Here is a 20,711-nt window from a genome sequence, read left to right on the forward strand (position 1 = left end):
ATGGCGGTCAGTGTGCTACGAGATACGTTAGTGCTCTTAGCTCTCGCTGCGTGTGTGCTTGGTGGGTTTGTTGCAAATGTTCTTCAACTACTTTGCGTTTCCGACAGCTATAGTGGTACTTTCGTCACACTCAGACGTCTTCGTTTCCAGGGGCAACGCTATTCCCAAGTCGCACGCTGGATGAAGATCATTTTAGCGACAAGGAGTTATACAGCGAGCGTATCTATGGAGGAGAGGACGCCGTTCCAGGCGAGTATCATTGGCGTCGACGATTGATGTCAGATACGACTAAACCCAACAGTATAATATGAAAATAATAGTCGATAGGGTGATATTCATTGAGATATTTCTCGGAGCAGGGTACCGATTATAATTGCTTCGGAATACTTTTGTACTGTTTTTCTTTGTCAGGAACACGGTTAAGAGAAGAGAAGGACACAATGTTTGACACAAAAGCATTAGTGGTGTTGGTATTTTTTGCAATTCTTGATGTTGTATAAAAATAATTTTTTCCAAACTCTTCTTCGAACACATTACAAGTAGTAAACATAGGAGAGAAGGTGTTTTCTGGATGTCTGATTTTTCTACTAATTTGCTTACATTAAAGTAGAAGACGCCGAAACAGTCCATCTGCAAATAACGAAAATGAATGCTCTTAATATTCACAGAATGTACAGGAGTCTTGTAAGATACACCATTACAATGACCTTCACAATAAATATAGAGAAATTAAGTACCTTGGTTAATGCAATAACATGATGTGGAAAGGTAATAGAGGAAGAGTGAGGGGGGGGGGGGGGGGGGGGAAGGTAGTGTGCTACTACTAATGCAGCAGATACGAAATGTACTTTTCTACTTCGAAATGTACTTCGTTCTCTTTCCCGCGTTGGCCCCAGGTGGTTCGAAGGACTGCAGTGGTGGAGATATTGACTGAGATGTTTCCAATTACTTTTGATGTGAAGGTCACCAGGTGGCGTGCACGTGATTTCGGTCGCGTCACGTAAATATTTGAATGATCATTTTGTAATCAGTCCAGAACTTTTAGCGTCTTGTAACATACTCTGGTATTTACGCGCATGGCGTCACAAAGATTCAGCTCGTCCGTTTTCGTAGACTGGAAGCTAATTTATGGGATCGAGTGTATCTGTTCAATCCATTGTCTCCTTTTTCCAGTCCTACCAGCCACTTCCCACGTGCCTATGGAAGCTGTAACTTTTACTAGAACATCAAATTACGTCTACTGATAAAGTTGTTTTTGTTATCTATATGCACAGTCTGAGTACAATATACTAACTGTATTTAGTAGTCCTGTTTATTGCTTTGTTCTTCCTTATCCATTAATTTATTCTCTGATACAAAATAGCTTCACGCCGACGTGCCGTCTTTTTGTCGACACCTGTTGCTAAAATCCTTGTCTCATAAATGGTAAGTCAGTTGGCGAGTATTCAGATTTTTCATTCGTACTCAACTATTTCGGTTCATTAATAATAATTAATAAGTAATATACAGATACATTAACGTGAGTTTAGACGCTATTCCGGAATGCCGGCCAGGGTGGCCGAGCGGTTATAGGTGCCACAGTCTGGAACCACGCAACCGCTACGGTCGCAGGTTCGAATTCTGCCTCGAGCATGGATGTGTGTGATGTCATTAAGTTAGTTAGGTTTAAGTAGTTCTACGTTCTAGGAGACTGATACCTCAGAAGTTAAGTCTCATAGTGCTCAGATCCATTTGAACCATTTTCCGGAATGGAGACCCCTGTGGGAAACTAAATAGTTTGTTTCCTCGTATAGCAGTGAAGCATTTTGTAGAGTACATGGTATTAACGCTTATCCCATTTTCAATAATGTGTGCAGGACTTGCTTTCGAATTACATCATGTTCAAACTGACTTGCCGAAGTGTTTCAGTGATAAACTTTTTTGAGTCAATGTTCAGCAATTACAGTCACGAGGAAACATATTCAGAGCACTACTTTTGGCTGTAAGCCGGAAGTATCCACATTATATGATATTTGGGTAGGACTTTATCAGCATTTGCCAAATTGTTTTACGATTGTGCACTGCGTTAGTGTATGTGTTGCTGTTAAAATTTCATTGTTTTCTTGTGATCAGATACCGTTTTTAATTGAATACATGGGCATTATAATTGATATTTTAGAGCATAGCTTTATACATCAGAGTTTTATCTATGACTGTAGGTCAGTTTCAGACACAACTGACAAATCTGACACTTTGCAATAAGGAGCTGCAGTATTTGAACAAAAACCAATGAAATAAAATACTGTTTTTTAATAAACTACTTTCTGAGACTAGATAATTTGCTTTTGAGATGTAATTTTCAGCAGAGTCCTACGCTCGAAGAAGTAGGTTACTTGTCATCCAGAATATAAGAGGCTGCAGAGCTATTAACATTAAACCGTGGAGTTCCCTCGAAGCAGTTACCACTAATAATTCAGCTACTGCTCAGTATACCCACCAATAGAACTGAGGTGCTTGAACCAATAGATCCACATTATATTCCTTTGTAATAGAAATCTGCCTATTATAATCGGATATATTCCTTTGTAATAGAACTCTGCCTATTATAATCGGAACCAATTTGTGACACCCGTCTGATAGCTTTCGTCAGTATGGAAACGTTGGAAGTGTCGACAGATAAAGGAGAAAACATATAGAGTCGGGTGGATGTCTACACTGTATGAAGGAAGGTCAAAACACTATACAGCGGAACTGTGTCACAAAATATGATGGCTTGTAAGTGGGTGACCATTGTCGAAGATTAGTACAACTACGCTGATTGGCGCGACTCCCCCCGTCGGAGGTTCGAGTTCTCCCTCGGGAATGCATGTGTGTGCTGTCCTTAGCGTAAGTTACTTTAAGTTAGATTAAATTGTAACCTTAGGGAATGACGACCTCAGCAGTTTGGTCTCATAAGACCTTACTAAATTTTTACGCTGATTGTAAAGCACATTTATTTCGAAACACCTCGTTACAATTTCAAGAGGTGTGGCAAATGATTGTTGTGTTTAAAATAATCCAAACGTGACGGTTCTCGACACTGGAATGCGCCACCTACTCCATAAGGTCGACAGACAACCTTGCGCCCTTTCTTTTCGGTACAAAAGTTTCCAAGACTTTGGCAAACTACATGCACCAACAACCTATCACCATGAAGTCCAATCCGTAAACAAGTCAGAGCAGAAGTCAAAAATTTCGACCTCCTCCAATTCGTGTGTGATCGTAAGCTTCCGTGTTGGGCAGAAGAAAACTAACAGGCCCACTTATAATCCTCTAAAACGGTGATATAGTCAGCGATTGGGAAGCACAGTTTGTAGCACAGCTACATGTTGGATGTTTCACACATTCTCTTCATTAGCATCGCATGGCATACTATAATAAGCCTGCCTAAGAAACTTACTGTAAGAGCTGCTGTTGACAAGGGTCCATATCTCAAACTGGAAATATTTTTAAGGCGACGTCCTTAAATTACTGTAATACCTTGTCCGAAACTACACTACCGGCCATTAAAATTGCTACATCCCGAAGATGGCGTGCTACAGACGCGAAATTTAACCGACAGATGCTGTGATATGCAAATAATTAGCTTTTCAGAGTATGCACACAAGGTTGGCGCCGGTGGCGACACCTACAACGTCCTGACAGCAGGAAAGTTTCCAACCGATTTCTCATACACAAACAGCAGTGGACCGGCGTTGCCTGGTGAAATGTTGTTGTGATGCCTCGTGTTAGGAGGAGAAATGCGTACCATTACGTTTCTGGCTTTGATAAAGGTCGGGTTGTAGCCTATAGCAATTGCGGTTTATCGTATCGCGACACTGCAGCTCGCGTTGGTCGAGATCCAATGACTGTTAGCAGAATATAGATTCGGTGGGTTCAGGAGGGTAATACGGAACGCCGAGCTGGATCCCAATGGAACGGCCTGGTATCACTGGCAGTCGAGATGACACGCATCTTATCTGCATGGCTGTAACAGATCATGCAAGGCACGTCTCGATCCATGAGTCAACAGATGGGACGTTTGCAAGGCAACAACCATCTGCAAGAAAAGTTCGACGACGTTCGCATCAGCATGGACTATCAGCTCGGAGACCATGGGTGCGGTTACCCTAGACGCAGCATCACAGTCAGGAGCGCGTGCGATGGTGTACTCACCGACGAAGCTGGGTGCACGAATGGCAAAACGTCATTTTTTCGGATGAATCCAGGTTCTCTTTACAGCATCATCATGGTCGCATCCGAGATTGGCGACATCGCCGTGCACGCACATTGGAAACGTGTATTCCTCATCGTCATACTGGCGTATCACCCGGCCTGATGGTATGGGGTGCCATTTGTTACACATCTCGGTCTCCTCATGTTTGGATTGACGGCACTTTGAACAGTGGACGTTACATTTCAGATGTGTTACGACCCGTGGCTCTACCGTTCATTCGATCCCTGCGAAATCCTACATTTCAGCAGGATAATGCACGACCGCATGTTGCAGGTCCCGTACGGATCTTTCTGAATACAGAAAATGTTCGACTGCTGCCCTGGCCAACACATTCTCCAGATATCTCACGAACTGAAAACGTCTGGTCAATGGTGGCCGAGCAACTGGATCGTCACAATACGCCAGTCACTACTCCTGATGAACTGTGGTATCGTGTTGAAACTACATGGGCATCTGTACCTGTACACGCCATCCAAGCTCTGCTTGCCTGAATGCCCAGGCGTATCAAGGCCGTTATTACGGTCAGAGGTGGTTGTTCTGGGTACTGATTTCTCGGTATCTATACACCCAAATTGCGTGAAAATGTAATCACATGTCAGTTCCAGTAAAATATATTTGTCCAATGAATACCAGTGCTTCATCTGCATTTCTTCTTGGTGTAAAAATTTTATTGGCCAGTAGTGTACTTGCACTCTGACAACATTACTAATAGAAATCCTTTAACCATGATTTCCAGAGCATCGTAATTTGCCTCCTATACCTAGCAACACATCGTCGAAGTTATTTACATTATCTTTCAACAGCCGTTACATTTCAGAATAATTAGATACTCGTTTATAGCACTGACCGTCGGTTTGCAGTATTTCATTCTCAAAAAAAAGGAACATTGACGCACAGAGCCCGCGGAATGTGTGACCTGTAAGTAGCTGACAGGTACCTTCCTTTCGCATTGTCACTTTTGCGTATGATAGGTTTGCTAGCACATGTATCAGCAAGACGTTCTTTGTGCTGAAACCGTTTTTTGTTTTCCCTTTGTTTAATCGCTGAGACATCATTCAACTGCAGATTATCTTATTCAATAAACGATTCAAACTATAAGCGCTCGGAAAATATCGGATGATAAAAACATACTGTAAGACAAACTTTAACAGCAGTGAATTTCGTTCCTTGAAAAAAAGATGTACTAACTTCCCCTTTGCTCATTTTCACACATTTCTATTTTCGACTATCCAGTGTTGTCATATTCGTGGGATTCTTCTGATTTTGTTAGACAGTAGTGATGCGATTCAAAATAGCAATCGCGGTCGCAGACTCCGATGAATCGTCTCAGTTGTGTTACTTTCCTGCCTTTCTTTACAGTTCTTTATTGTGTAATCACCCTCCGACAAGTAAGAAATGCCCCTTGATGTCGAAAACGGAGATTGGATGACAGTATTGGGGAGGTATATGGTCTTCATTGCTATGCTGTTTTTACGTAACTAATATCAAATGAAAACGTTTCCGTCTGTAAAAGTTCGCAGATTCTCACAATTCCCGTCACGGCGCACTGTAAATTTTGTGCTTTTTCAATTTTTTGTTGTTGGTAGTATTGGCTGAGAAGAGGATTATAAAGTATTTGTCCTATACTCCGTTCGTCGTAAGAATAAACCACATGTAAACATTAAGTATTCTTCCGCGTTTGCTGGGACCTTTTTTCGAGTACAATCAAGTACGATAATGAGGATACGTAATATGCTGTGCGTTATGCGTACATCAACTCAGCGATAATACGTGGCAACAGCTTTATCGGCGCATTAACTTGGACAGCATTGGCCAGGCAAGTGATCCGGCTAAGCAGCAGTGATGTGAGCAGTTGCAGTAAAGACGTAAAAGGAAAAGAGACGAGCAAAGAACAACATAATTTTGAATATCATTTAATTTTTAAACAGGAGGAAATTATATATGGCAAAAAACAGGAGATAGCTTCGTATGTGACCTGACGGGAAACAATAACATACTCTTGAACTTTGCTAACGTAGGATTGCAATTAAAAACAAGACTGATGAAAATTTCAGACTTTAATGAGGGTAAGTGTTCTGCATGAGCTACGCGTGGCGTAAAAGCGCACTGCTGATTTCCCGTGTAGTTAAATATTTAAGCCACAGAAGGTGTTACAGTCAGTCGTCTGGTAATCTCCGATCTCCACCCATATCTGACTCCGAGGAATACATTTCCGTACTGCTATGTAGGTAACGATGCCATCAGCGACAGAATCCCAAGCCACCAAGAGTTCGACGTTTCCTGCTGCTCTTTTACGACGTGCTGTTCTGCATTTCGCCATCGTTAGGCAGTGACGTTGCACAAAGCTTCGTGCTTTAGTTCCAGTACGTTTGACAGCTTAAATGTCTTGTTATTTCTCGCGACAAATCCCGTAACTTGGCCCTAGTTCAGTTCTGTTGTGTTCGGATAGCAGTTTTCAGGTGACAACTGTAAGAATTTAGTATTTCTACAGAGTGCTAGCCGCCGTGAAAATTATTGTTTTCCAAGGTCATCATTCTGGCTCGTAAGAGGCCACATCTGTCCTTCAGAACAATGGACATTCCAGAAAATTGTTTGTTTAACGTTTTCTTAACTTCAGCAATCTTTAACAATCTTTTATAGAATATCGATGCTCAAGAATTTATATTTCCAACGAAAACTAGAATTTTTCGTGCGATATGTAATTAGAAACTAGAAGACATGAATTTTCTTGAAAAATGATGGTTATGTATGAGTTAATTAAGATATGTTTGATGAATTTCACTTTTAAATGGTCTACGTATTCAAATCGAAAAAAAGCTTCGTACTGCCGCCTCAAAACATTAATGAGTGATATGCTACGACGCTAATGATTACGCCACGCATATAATTCAGACAGTAAACATTATTTAGTACATAGTGTTTCTCGGAAACCGTTAGAGCTGATTTTTCCCTGAAAGCTTGTGACAAACATTAAGAAACACATGTAGCTCGCCATTAACGGTTTTCGTGGTGATGTTTCACTACGAAGCAGGAGGCAGGGTCATCCATTTTCACAGTATATGTTCAAAGCTATTCAGTCAGATCACTAGTAGCTTTAGGCAGACTATGTGCACGACGTTTGGAATAAGAATTACGCAGTTCCAGTATGATTAAAAAAACGTTGATGCCTGTTAATGTATCAGAATGTCTAAAGGTTTCATTTACAATGACATAGTAATAAGACATAAAATACATATATTATGTGATCAAAAAATCCGGACACCTCCAGAAACATATGTTTCTCATATTAAGTGAATTATGCTGCCACTCACTGCCAGGTACTCGATATCAGCGACCTCAGGGGTCATTAAGACATCGTGAGAACATAATGGGGTACTCCGCGAAACTCACGAACTTCGAACGTGGTCAGGTGGTTGCGTTCACTTGTGTCATACGTCTGTACGCAATATCCCCTCACTCCTAAACATCACTACGTGATAGTGAAGTGGAAACGTAAAGGGACACATAAAGGGCAAAAGCACGAAGGCCGAGCTCGTCTGTTGACCGACAGAGACCGCCGACAGTCGAAGGGTCTCGTAATGTACCATAGGCAGACATCTACCCAGACCATCACAGAGGAATTGCAAGATGCATCAGGATCCATTGAAAATTCTATGACAGTTAGTCGGGAGGTGAGAGAACTTGTATATTATGGTAGTGTGGCTGCTAATAGGTCACATATCACGCCGGTAAATGGCAAACGACGCCTCGCTTGTTGTAATGAGGATAAGCATTGGATGATTGAATAGTGGAAAAACGTTGTGTGGAGTGATGAATCAAGGCACAAAATGTGCCGATGCGATGGCAGGGAGTGGGTATGGCCAAAGCCCGGTGATCGTCATCTGCCAGCGTGTGTTATGCCAGCAGTAAAATTTGGAGGCGGTGGTGTTATGGTGTGGTCGTGTTTTTCAAGAAGGGGGCTTGTTCCTCTTGTTGTTTTGCGTGGCACTATCACAGCACAGGCTTATACTGATGTTTTAAGCACCTTCTTGCTTCGCACTGTTGAACAGCAATTCGGGGATGGAGACTGCATCTGTCAACACGATTGAGAACCTGTTCATAATACACAGCCTGTGGTGGAGTGGTTACACGACCATAACATCCCTGTAATGGACTGCCTTGCACAGAGGCCTGACCTGAATCCTATAAAACACGTTTGGGATGTTTTGGAAGGCAGACTTCGTGTCAGGCCTCACCGTCTTACATGGATACCTCCGTGAAGAATGGTCTGCCATTCCCCAATAAACCTTCCACCACCTGATTGAACGTATGCCTGCGAAGTCATCAAGGCTAACGGTACGCCAATTCCATATTGAATTTCAGCACTACCGATGGATGGCGCCACGATTGTGTAAGTCATTTTCAGCCAGGTGTACAGTCCGAAATCGAACCTACTTCCAAAAGCGGAACGACACCAATATACTAGATTTACGGATGCTGACCAGTCATAGCGCTTCTGTTTGTTTACGTCAGGTTTATTTTTATGATGAACGTAGTATAAGAGATATAAGCCGGACGTCAGTTAAGAGACAATGACTAGATGTGTTAAAAGGCAGGAGAACACAGGCGTCAACTGTTGCAACAGATGGTAGTGTAATGGAGAGCTGTGAAATGAGGATTAGTCTATTTCATGTGGAAGGCTGATGGAGCTTTAGTCCATATAAAATTGCTTCACAGTTCACTTTTGTCACTTGCAGTGTTGCCACATCGGTTACCGGTTACCGGTCGATTATAGGCCGCACACTATAAGGTGGCGACCGCTATGGTCGCAGGTTCGAATCCTGCCTAGGGCATGGATGTGTGTCATGTCCTTATGTTAGTTAGGTTTAATCAGTTCTAAGTTCTAGGCGACTGGATGACCTCAGAAGTTAAGTCGCATAGTGCTCAGAGCCATCTGAGCCTATAAGTTGGGGAGGCACATTATAAATGCTTTTAATGTTTACCGCGGAGCAATGTTGGAAGCGGAAGCTTCGAAGTGTGTTGGAAATACGAGATGCTCTGTCGACTGTTGCTTTTTGGTGACCAACTGCGGCTGACAACGCTTTTTGTAGCCCTGAATTTTAAACTCATGTCCTAACCTAACCGCAACTTCGTGATATTCAATGTATGCGAGATAAGGGTGATAAGCAGTATGTGGCAGAACTAAAATCACGATCACCTTCTTCAAGGCGTTTAAAACAAACGTTTACGAGAAAACTGAAGACAGAAATATGTCAGTTTCAGTTCTAAAAGCAAACTGTAATCTCTCGCTACCATAGATTACTTGAAACAATCGCCATAGTGGCTTCACGAGCTGCAGGGTTACCAATATTACCAACCAATGAGCAGTCATGGTTGGCACTTGGTTGCAGATTATAGGCGGCACACCCAGATTCACAGATGACAGGAGAAAAATAAGAGCAAACAAAAAAGTGAATACGCTGATGTAAATGATGCGGCAAAGTATTATAAATAAATAAATACACCTAACAATTTAATTGAATAAAATACCTGTAATAATCAAACTATCTTAGTAAATTCAGAAATAAAAATTTTTGGTGCATTTGATGATATTTAGACTGATGACCTTCTACACGTATTTATACGCTACCACACCACTACACGACTAAATATACATCTACATGATTAATCTACAATTCACAATTAAGTACCTGGCAGAGGTTTTATCGAAGCTCATATTTATACGCTAACCACTGCACTACACCACTAAACATACATCTACATGATTAATCTACACTTCACGATTAAGTTCCTGGCAGAGGGTTTACGAAACCATCTTCAAGCTGTTTCTCTGTCGTTCCACTCCCAAATAGCATGGGAGAAACGATCATTTAAATCTTTCCGTGTGATCTCTGAATTCTCTTGACTTATTATAATGGTCACTTTTCCTTATGTAGGTGATCGCAAACAAATTATTTTCACTCTCGCAGAAGATTCTACGGCAACAAAAATCATCTGTGCTTTAATGACTGCCGCCACAGTTCTCGTCCATGGCGCTCTCTCCCATATTTCGCGATAATACAAAACGAGCTGCCCCTCTTTTTCCTATGACCCCCGTCAATACCGTCTGATGAGGATTGCATACCGTACAGCAGTACTCAGAAGAGGATGGACAAGCAGTTTCTGTGTGATCTGCCAATAAATTGCAGTCTTTGATTTGCTTTCCCCATAATATTATCTGTGAGATCGTTCCAGTTTAAGTTATTCGTAACTGTTATCACTAAGAATTTAGTTGAATTTATATCCTTCAGATTTGTGTGATCAATCGTGTAACCTAAACGTAGCGAATTTTTCATGCTACGCATGTGTGTGAATTCACACTTTTCCTTATTTACAGCGAACTGCCGCTTTTCGCACCACACAAGTGTCTTGTCTGAATAACTTTGCGACTGATTTTGATTATCTGGTGACTTCACAAGACAGTAAATGTCAGCATCATCTGCAAACAATGTAAGAGTGCCGTTACCATTGCCTGGTTATGTACATTAGGAACAGCAGAGGGCAAATCAGACATCCTTGGGGTACTTCTGTTTCACTCGGACTTTCCGTCAACTATTACAAACTGTCACCTTTCTGAAGGAAATCACGAATCCCGTCACATAAGTGAGTCAATAGTCCACAAGTACGCAGTCTGATTAGAAGCACTTGAGAGGAACAGCATCAAAAATCTTCTGGATATCTAAAAATATGGAATCAGTCTGACATTACATGTTCATAGCATTAATTACTTCATGAGAATAAAGACTAGTAGTGTTTCACAGGAACGATATTTTCTAAATCCGTGTTCGTTGTTTCTCAATAAATCGTTTTCTTCCACATAGTTCATAATGATAGATCACAATACATGTTTCAAAATTCATCGAAAATAGAAGTTAGTTATATAGGTCAGTAAATCAGTGGATTATTGCTATTTCCATTTCTTGAATATTGACGTGAACTGTGTAACCTTCCAGTCTTTAGGTAGGTGTTTTTCGACGTGCGAGTGGCTGTATATTACTGTTAAGTTTGGAACTATTGTATCACCCACGCCAAGGATATGTACTAAGCTATTGATTCTTATCTCTTTTTGTTTGGTAAAGGAATTCCGGAAACTCTGCTTGTGGCGTTATCATCAATAACATCGCCATTGCTATAGCCCAGTGAACGTATGTATTGCGTCTTGCCACTGGTGCACTTTACATATGATCAGAATCTCTCTGGGTTTTCTGTAAGATGTCGGGGCAGTATTTCGATGTGGCCGCGCGCAGAGGCCGCACGGTTTGAGCCGCCATGTCACTGCGCGGCCCATCCCGCCGGAGGTTCAAGTCCTCCTTCAGGCATGGGTGTGTCTGTTGTTCTTAGCGTAAGTTAGTTAAGTGACCTATGATCTCCGTAGTTTGGTCCCTTAGAAATTCACACACATCTGAATATTTCGATGTGGAGACTATTAAAAGCACCTCGTATTGAAGTTCGCGCTGATTTCGTGCTTACGTAAAGCTTTGCCAATATTGTGACCTTTGTGTTATTTCAAATTTGGCACCCTTCTTTTGTTGCTTCTGCAACGATGTTAGGACCTGTGTTGTGTACCATGGAGGGTCAGTACAATCTCTTATTAATGTAGATGATACGTATTTCCAAATTGCCTTCGATACTATTCCTTTGAATTTAACGCACAGCTGGTCTACGCTTATATAGTCATATTGGAAGGAGTGGAGAATGTTTTTAGCTGTCATGCGAATTTTTACTTGCTTTTTTAAGAATTTTGTTTTGACTTTGTTGGGTCTAGATGTTAAGGATTCAGTCTTACCGCAACAATCTCGTAGTCACTAATCCCTGTATTCGTCATGATGCTTCCTATCTGCTCAGGATTATTTGTCGCTAAGAGGTCAAGTATGTTCCCGCAGCCATTTACATCTCGAGTGCGTTCCTGGACTATTAGTTCAATAAAATCTTCTGAGAAAGCATTCACTACTTTTCTGATGAAGTTTTATGTCTATCACTGGCTTTTAACATGAACACTGCGTGACGCTGTACTATTTATGTCTCTGGTGACCCAGTCGAAACAATGAATTGCAGTCTTTTGAAATTCGGCTTTACTCAATGTCGTGCAAAGATTTCTGATATAAGCTGATCTCTGTGATTATAAGAACTATATACGTGACGGTCACTCGAGTCTTATGCGGAGAGATCTTATAGGGTTTGGTTAGTGCTGTGTATGAAACGCATGTACATCGTTAGCACCATAGTGTGTTTATGTGTGCGTGTGTGTTCTCAGGATTCGGGATGAAAATACATTACAAAAGAAGGAGGAGAAGGAGACATGAATTGACCAACTGTTATCGCAATTTTTGCTACGGCGCATGGTTACGGCATTGGCATGAGTGCTGTGATTAGAGATGTGATGTTGCGCTCTTGCGAGGTCGACAGCACACTAACAAGTAATTCATTAAGAAATGAATAATCGCTGTCGAAAATCTGAACCTGGAATTAGACAGTCTGCAACGCATAACTTGATGAGCATGTTGTAAGACTTCGATATAGTACGTCGCTAGGCCGGTTCGCGCTACAGTTAGAGAGTAACAACATTGACATTACGTCACACCACGACTAATTTTCGTACAATACATACTGCCTGACAAAAAATTTCAGCATCCAGATAGGATACAGGAAATTAATGAAACTTTACAGGTTTATGGGTTATGTGATTTTATTTGTGATTACGAAATCGAGTCAGATTTACAAACAACAGGTCCCCCGTTTCAGAAAGACATTGCATTTCTCTGGAATGTATGCATGCACTGATTCGGTTGCGAATGGTGTCATGTAGGCATCGTATCCTTGCCGAGACAGATGGCCTCAAACTGTTGTCAGTGGTTCCTGATATCGTGGATGCTGGCACTAGAACGGACTTGACGTCCGAACCGGTTCCACAAATGTTCTGTTGGGGACAGTGGTGGAGCTCTTGCTAGTCACGGGATCACGGCGGTAAAGTGACATGAGGTAACACCTGAGGGAGCACGATTTCGGTGACGTACCCTTGAGTCGTTTGAGAGTTCCCTGTCACTACCAGACGTGACCTGAAGTCGTATCACATGGCTCTCTACACCATGCTCCCTCTCTATACAGAGTGTTTCAAAAACTTCAAATGGTTCACAAGGTTCTGAGCACTATGGGACTTAACATCTGAGGTCATCAGTCCCAGAACTTAGAACTACATAAACATAACTAACCTAAGAACACCACACACATCCATGCCCGAGGCAGGATTCGAACCTGCGACCTTAGCGGTCGTGCAGTTCTTGACTGAAGCGCATAGAACCTCTCGGCCACTCCAGCCGGCTCTCAGTAAGAATAATCTGCCTTTGGACGGGAGTAATTACGAAATATGGTATGTGACACCAAAGTAATATGTGTTGTTTGAATAGGCGTGAGCTAGACTTTTAGAAAATCGCCGTTGTATGTCAGACAATGCGTCTTCTCAGTTATCAGTCAAATAGAAGCAAGATGGCATCCGCTCAACGGTAGGAGTTTTGTGTACCCCAGTTTGCAAAGAGTGAGCCAGTCTTTTCGGCCCAGAGTGTTTTCCGTTGGCCTTTTGCCATTGATCCGGCTGCATCCAAAAACATCCGACGTTGGTGCACCCAATTTAAACATACAGGATGCTTTTGGAAGACCAGAATCTAGGTAGACCCTACACTTTTGATGACATGGTGGAAACAATTCCGCAAACGTTTGAGCGAAGTCCACGAAAGTCTACCCACGGTGCACGCAGGCAACTGCCAATGCCTCATATGACTTTCTGGAGAGTATTAAGGCTTCATTTGGTCTATAAACCATTGAGAGTACAATTAGAGCAAGCCCTTTCTGTCCGCGATAATAGGAAATGGGTTGACTTCAGCAATACTCTACTAGATAACATGAAAGACAACACGATTTTATTTAATTTTCAGTGATGAAGCAGCATTTCATGTCAGCCGTATAATAAATGAACATAATGTCCACATATGGGGATTCCAGAGTTCTCATGACTTTATTGAGCGGGGAAGAGACTCACCTAAAGAGAAAATTTTGGGCACATTTGTCGTGAAAAAGTGTATGGTCCCTTCTGTTTTGAAGAAAATGCAGTGACTGGAATGGTCTGTCTCCAAAGGCTGCAGAACTGACTTTTTCTGCAACTGTAGGAAGTCTCCAATGACTTAATTTTCCTTGATGAAGCGTCTTGTCACTGTTCGCGCTTCTCCCCCCGTCGGATGTCCGAGTCCTCCCTCGGCTGTGGGTGTGCGTGTTGTCCTTAGTGTGACTTAGTTTGAGTTACATTGATTAGTGAGTAAGCCTAGGGACCAATGACCTCAGCAGTTTGGTCCCACAGGAACTTACCACCAACACCAAACTTAATCGTCCAACAAAATGGAGCTCCACCACACTGCCACAACGACGTACGTCAGTTTCACAATGACATTCTGCCTCAACAGCACGAGACCCGAGACACTGCCCTGCATTCCTGGTCTTCAAGATCGCCAGATATGACCCCCTGCCATTTTTTCGTCCGGGGATAGGAGAAGGAAAGTGTATTCATCTCCCATTTACCTCTTGGCAGAGTGACGAGCACAGTAGCAGCTGCCTTTCATAAAAGCATATGCCTATGGTGTGCAAAGTTTATGACGGATTTAGCTATCGTCTATATGTTGTTCGTGCAACTGCTGGTGGACACACAGGGCATTTGTAATAGCTTAGCTACAACCTTAAGATTTAGCGAGTATTTTACAATTCATTCAATGTCTGTACAATGTTGTATCAACAAATATGGAGATTTGAAATCGAGTCATTCCTTTTGAAACACCCTGTAAATTAGAATGTTACTCTTCCCTAGGTTCCGGAAATTGGCTCCTACCGCTAATCCGTGCGCTGAAAACAATGCTGCACGATTCATCAGCAGTCCACGCTTCCCAGCCATGGCGTCACTCTGTACTCAGCCCTCTGTGTTGTGATGTTAACGGCAGTGTAGGCATGGGAATATAATCCAAAGTCTGGTTGCTGATGGTTTCCGACCAATAGGTGGGGATGACACAGAGCGCCGCCTCAGTTCAAGATAAAACATCGAGCTTTCGACGGTTTCTACCATCATCATCCTCAAGAGCAAATGAGTGTCAAAATCGCTGCTGTGCTGGCTTTCTATAGTCCAAAGAGGGCATCTGATTGGACGGTAGTTACGTCATAATGTCGCAGATGGTACAGCAGACGTTGACACCATCTGCGACACTAACTACTAATGAATCAGAAGCCCTCTTAGGGCTATTTAGGGCCACCACACCAGCGATTTTGACTGTTGCCTCACAAATCTGAATACTGCATAATACGACAAGGATGGAAAAGAAGGTGCAAACAGGCCTTGAAGGCCCAACGGTACAGACTGGCGGCGGTGACATACTCAGTTTGAGGTATCACCGGATACGGATGCAGAGGAGCATGTGATCAGCTCACCGTTCTCCAGGTCGTTTTCAGTTTTCGTGACCAGTGTTACTACTTCTCAATCAAGTAGCTCCTCAGCCGACATCACAAGGACTGAGTGCACCCTACTTGCTAACAGCACTCGGCACTGCGGTAACGCCGTTGGCTGGCAAAATGAATACATTCAATGAAATCCTTTTTAAACTCTTTCAGAAACCGGCCAACAATGTTTCACACGAGTATGTGGCATCTCTGTGTACTTCCCAGTGATTACCCAACGCCGGCCGCTGTGGGCGTACGGTTCTAGGCGCTTCAGTCTGGAACCAGGTGACCGCTACGGTCGCAGGTTCCAGTCCTGCCTAGGGCATGGATGTGTTTGATGTCCTTAGGTTAGTTAGGTTTAAATAGTTCTAAGTTCTAGGCGACTGATGATCTGAAAAAAATGGTTCAAATGGCTCTCAGCACTATGGGACTTAACATCTATGGTCATCACTCCCCTAGAACTTAGAACTACTTAAACCTAACTAAGCTAAGGACATCACACAACACCCAGCCTTCACGAGGCAGAGAAAACCCCTGACCCCGACTGATGACCTCAGAAGTTAAGTCGCACGCTGCTCAGAGCCATTTTTGGTTACCCAACTTATCACTTTACTCGTACCTTTTATATACTTTACCAGACCTGGTAACAACATTAAGTAAAAACAACACTAATGTAATCTGGTGGCTGCTCAACTTGTCACTTGTAATTGTAACTCTAACAATTTCCATATCCGCAGATGGTGTGTACGTGTACTAAGCTACACTGACAACCGACCATGTGCTCTGGGTGCTTCACTTTCTCTGCCACGCATTGGATATTGCTAGCTCGATGATGACTGTTGGAAAAGGAGAGCTTCGTACAAATTTTCCAGTTCAGGAGTCGGCTGCCTAAAATAGTTAAATATTAATGGTATCCCATTTCATTATTTAAGACGGTAAAGTCATAAACACCAGCCAGTCAACACGTCCATGACGGGTGCTTTCCTGATGTTGCCCCCAATTTGGGCAGCACCAGTAAATGGCACTGTAACTGTTTGCTTCTGTAAACAATAAGAATTAAAGTCAAAATTCTTATAAATTTCAGGGGAGGCTCCATTCATCGTGTCGCTGCAGCTATTGCTGGGAGAACGCCTCTACCACAACTGCGGTGGCAGCATCATCACAACCACAGCCGTGCTTACGGCTGCCCACTGCACATCCGACCTGCTGGTTGTGGTATGTCGCTCATCATCGTCGTGTTATGTGATTTTCTTAAGAGTGCCATATCAAAACGGGAGACTATGGAGGTTGCTTGCCTACACATTGAAGGGGACATTTTCTTTGGATACAAAAATGAATGATCACATAAGATACAGTTGTAGATAAAGTATGTGGAAGACTGTGGTTCGTTTATTTGACGCTGGGGAAATGAAGTCTAGAAAGGAGATTCCGTATAGTAACCGTACGCAACCCATGCTAAAATAGAACTCAGATGTGCCAATACTTATTAATACACATAGGAAGTAGTGAAAGTACACTGTCTGAACACCAGTACCTGGACACTCCTATGTATCTCACCACTTGACATCACGAGAGGCGGACCCGCTGGTGTAAAAACAGACAGTGAGTATTGATAGCAGATTGGGTGAAGTCAGAAGAGCTCAGTGACTGAAAGTAAGCTAGTCATTGTGTGTCGCCTGAGCCACAAATCTACTAGTAACACACCAAACCTTCTATAGCTTCTATCGACTCTTGTTTCTTCTCTCACATCATGAAACAAGTTCTTCCCGCACAGCCTACTCTTTCCACCTATCCGCTCTCTCCTCTACACTGAACAGTAGAATTCCCATTGCAGTCTTAATGTTATCACCCATGCTTTTAATTTCACCGAACGTTTTTTTTTTTTTTTTTTTTTACTTTTCTATATTCTGAACCAGGCCTTTCGACAATCATTTCTTTTCCGATTTCCTTCAATTTTTTTATGGAGCTATCTCGCCTTAGCGTCTTTGTATTTCTTTTTTTTCATTCCTAAATGACTTGTATTCCTAAATTGACCAGAACATTTTTGTTCTTCCTTCACTCGTCCTTCGGCTGAAGTATTTCTTCCATTACCAACGGTTTCCTCACAGTTACTTGACTTGTACCTACGTTTTCGTTTCCAGCTTCTGCGATTCCTCTTTTCAGATATGTCCATTCCCCTTTAACTGATCTGCCTACACAATTAGTTTTTCTCCTCTGCCTTTCCTACTACCAAATCCACAATCTCTTGTAACCTTTCCTCTATAAATGCATTCCATTCCCCCATGACTATTGGATTTTCATGTCCGTTTACGTGCTGTTTATCCTTTAAATATCCCCATACATTTTCTCCATTTCTTCATCTTCAGATTGCTGCGTCGGCATGTATACCGAAACTATCTTCAGCGGTGTTGGCTTGCTGTCGAATCAGATAAGAACAGGCCTGAAGTCTCCACAGTTGCACACTCTCTGCCCTAACTTTCTATTCATAAGGAATCGTACTCATGTTATAACATTTTCTGCTGCTGTTGATATTACCAAATACTCATTGGACCACAAATTCTTGTTTCCTTTTATATTAAAAAACCAGAAACCCACCTCGATTGCGTAATAAGCCCCTAGTGTTAACCTAGGTTTCGGCGTAGATACCTAAACCTTCTTCAGAACAATAAAACCCACAAGTGCCGAAGAAGACCTTTGTCAATGATTAAAAGAACACCACAGCGATACATCTGCAAACGAATAAAAGGGAAAAACACAAACAGTACATGTGTACAAAGTCTAAACCACTACTTAACATAATGGTGTAACCTCCATCTCACACCGGCCTATGTTCGATGGGCCATGACCCGCCCTAAACACTAGGTGCTTTTTACGCAATCGAGGCGGGTCTTTAGTTTTTAAATATATTAACTAACGATTGCTGACGCGCTGCGATGTTGAAGGTTCTTGTCTTCTTTCTATTTCACTTCCCTGACGCCTACTTTATCTAGATTGAGTCTTACCATTTCGCTTTCGAGATTTACCAGCTTCCCTACCACCTTCAGGATTCTGACACTTCACGCCCAGACACGTAGAAGGTTATCCTTTCATTGGTTGTTCCATATTTTTCTCATGGTTCCTTTCCCTTGGCAGTCCCCTCCCCAAGATCCGAGTTGGGGACTATTTCGGAATCTGTTTCCAGTGGAGAGATTGTCATGGCACTTATACAATTACAAGCCACATGTCCAGCGGATACACATAATGTTTCCTTTGCTCTCTGGTGTCTATTGCATTCTGCATCCTCATGCCGTTGACCATTGCTGTTTCATCTGCCTTTCAGGGGCAGTTCCCCACCGCAACGGGAAGACAGTGCCCTGAATCTCTGCCCGCTCCTTCACCCGAGACCGAAGACGTTTAAATTTCCAGTCAATGACGTTATTCTTAGACCACGGTAGCCTTAGAAGCGTTGAAATGTCCCCGATCGATCTGTACTTCGACGACTTAGAATGGGTGATACACGCGCCTGTTTTTATTCTGGTGGGTCACCTCTCGTGAAGTCTAGTGTTCACTTCCACGTTACACAGGTGTGTCAGCTACTTACGATCAGACCGCCGATTTTTCCCTGTATCTACCTACCACCTATCGCCAACACAAAGCGGTGAATGCAACTACTCTTTTCGGTTACCTACACCTGCCTGTCCTGACCATAAACGGAGTCCTGTTGTCTTTTCGCAGACGTTGATTACTGCCTAAAGCTATCGCTAAACAACAAGTAAATGAATTTTCGTTTACGAACAACTTCTAGTTATTTGCAAACATTTCTGTACGCATCAAAATGTCACTTCGTACATGTCATGAAAAACAAAAATCCTCCGTTATGTGTTGAAAACTAACGTCAACGTCGCAACTGAAGGACAGAAATCGAGAATCGTGGCAACGAGATTAAGCATATATTGCGGCAGCTCCAATGGCATTTTAACGCAAGCATCGGTTACTTCTAGCACACTTCTCCAAGTTCACGAAATATTGAACCCAATCCAGTCATCGACTGAATACCTTCGGCTGCAGTCACATTTGCTAAGAAAGCATACAGTGCATAGAAGAAAGCTCAGTTTACGCAATAGGTGCAGACACCAAATGTAATTTATTTTTGTTCAAAAACCAAATAAAGAAAATGAAACACAAATGAATAATTATGATACGGAAGCTGTTAACTGTTTGCGGCCAGAGTACGTAATTATAAGATGAAGGAGAACTAAGCCAAAAGCTTACGGGTGTTTAACAGGGTCAGAGGTTAACCACACTTAGTTACCACATGCAGCCTGCAGATCTACAGTATATTCTAAATAAAACAACTTCCCCGCCCCGCCTTCGTGCTCCCACCACCTGTTGCGTCTCCGGAAAGCACTAGCGTTTACCTCAAGTCTCTTTGTGTGACAAGACATCTACTGTGGAATAACCTCCCCTGTTACATAACAGAATAATTAAATAGAGAAGAAAGTTGCGGCTTCCTTTATATACATAAAATTTCATAAAATCACGGTGCCTTAATCCCCACTTCATCTCTATAAGTACGCCTATAACTACCGTCGTAATATATTACTACAGGACACATCTTCAGATCCTTTCCTGTGGTAATTTCACTTTTCGTAGCATTATATACTGTAATGTAATATTTAATGAAGTAAACTTTTTCGTCAGATGATGACACTTATTAGAATAGCTTATAGTTTCGTTCACAATCACATTCTGCATTTGTTTTTTAGGGTTAGTGGTTTGGACATTCTCAGTCATCTTCAGGACAAAGTGTGGTCTTCTTCTCTAACATTTTTATCTGAAGAGGATCAGAAATGGAAATTTATGAACATTAATGTAACAGTGTTTGGAGATACAGATTATTATTCTTTTCACCTTACAACTATTTTATAAAATCCTATTCTTTTTTTGGATGCAAAGTACATGTTGATCCTACAAATTAGTGTACAAGTTA

General features: G+C 42.2%; 1 protein-coding gene across 1 annotated transcript in view; it reads left to right on the forward strand.

The window, feature by feature from the left end:
• LOC126336115 (chymotrypsin-like elastase family member 1) overlaps positions 1 to 20,711 on the forward strand; it is a 47,947-nt gene continuing 27,236 nt past the window's right edge. The window contains exons 1-3 of the mRNA XM_049999593.1: positions 1 to 61; positions 151 to 249; positions 16,827 to 16,957. Of these exons, the coding sequence (XP_049855550.1) occupies positions 1 to 61; positions 151 to 249; positions 16,827 to 16,957 (291 nt within the window). The remainder of the gene's footprint in view (positions 62 to 150; positions 250 to 16,826; positions 16,958 to 20,711) is intronic.

The sequence above is a fragment of the Schistocerca gregaria genome, chromosome 2 (assembly GCF_023897955.1).
Source record: "Schistocerca gregaria isolate iqSchGreg1 chromosome 2, iqSchGreg1.2, whole genome shotgun sequence".
In the NCBI taxonomy this organism is placed as follows: Eukaryota; Metazoa; Arthropoda; class Insecta; order Orthoptera; family Acrididae; genus Schistocerca; species Schistocerca gregaria.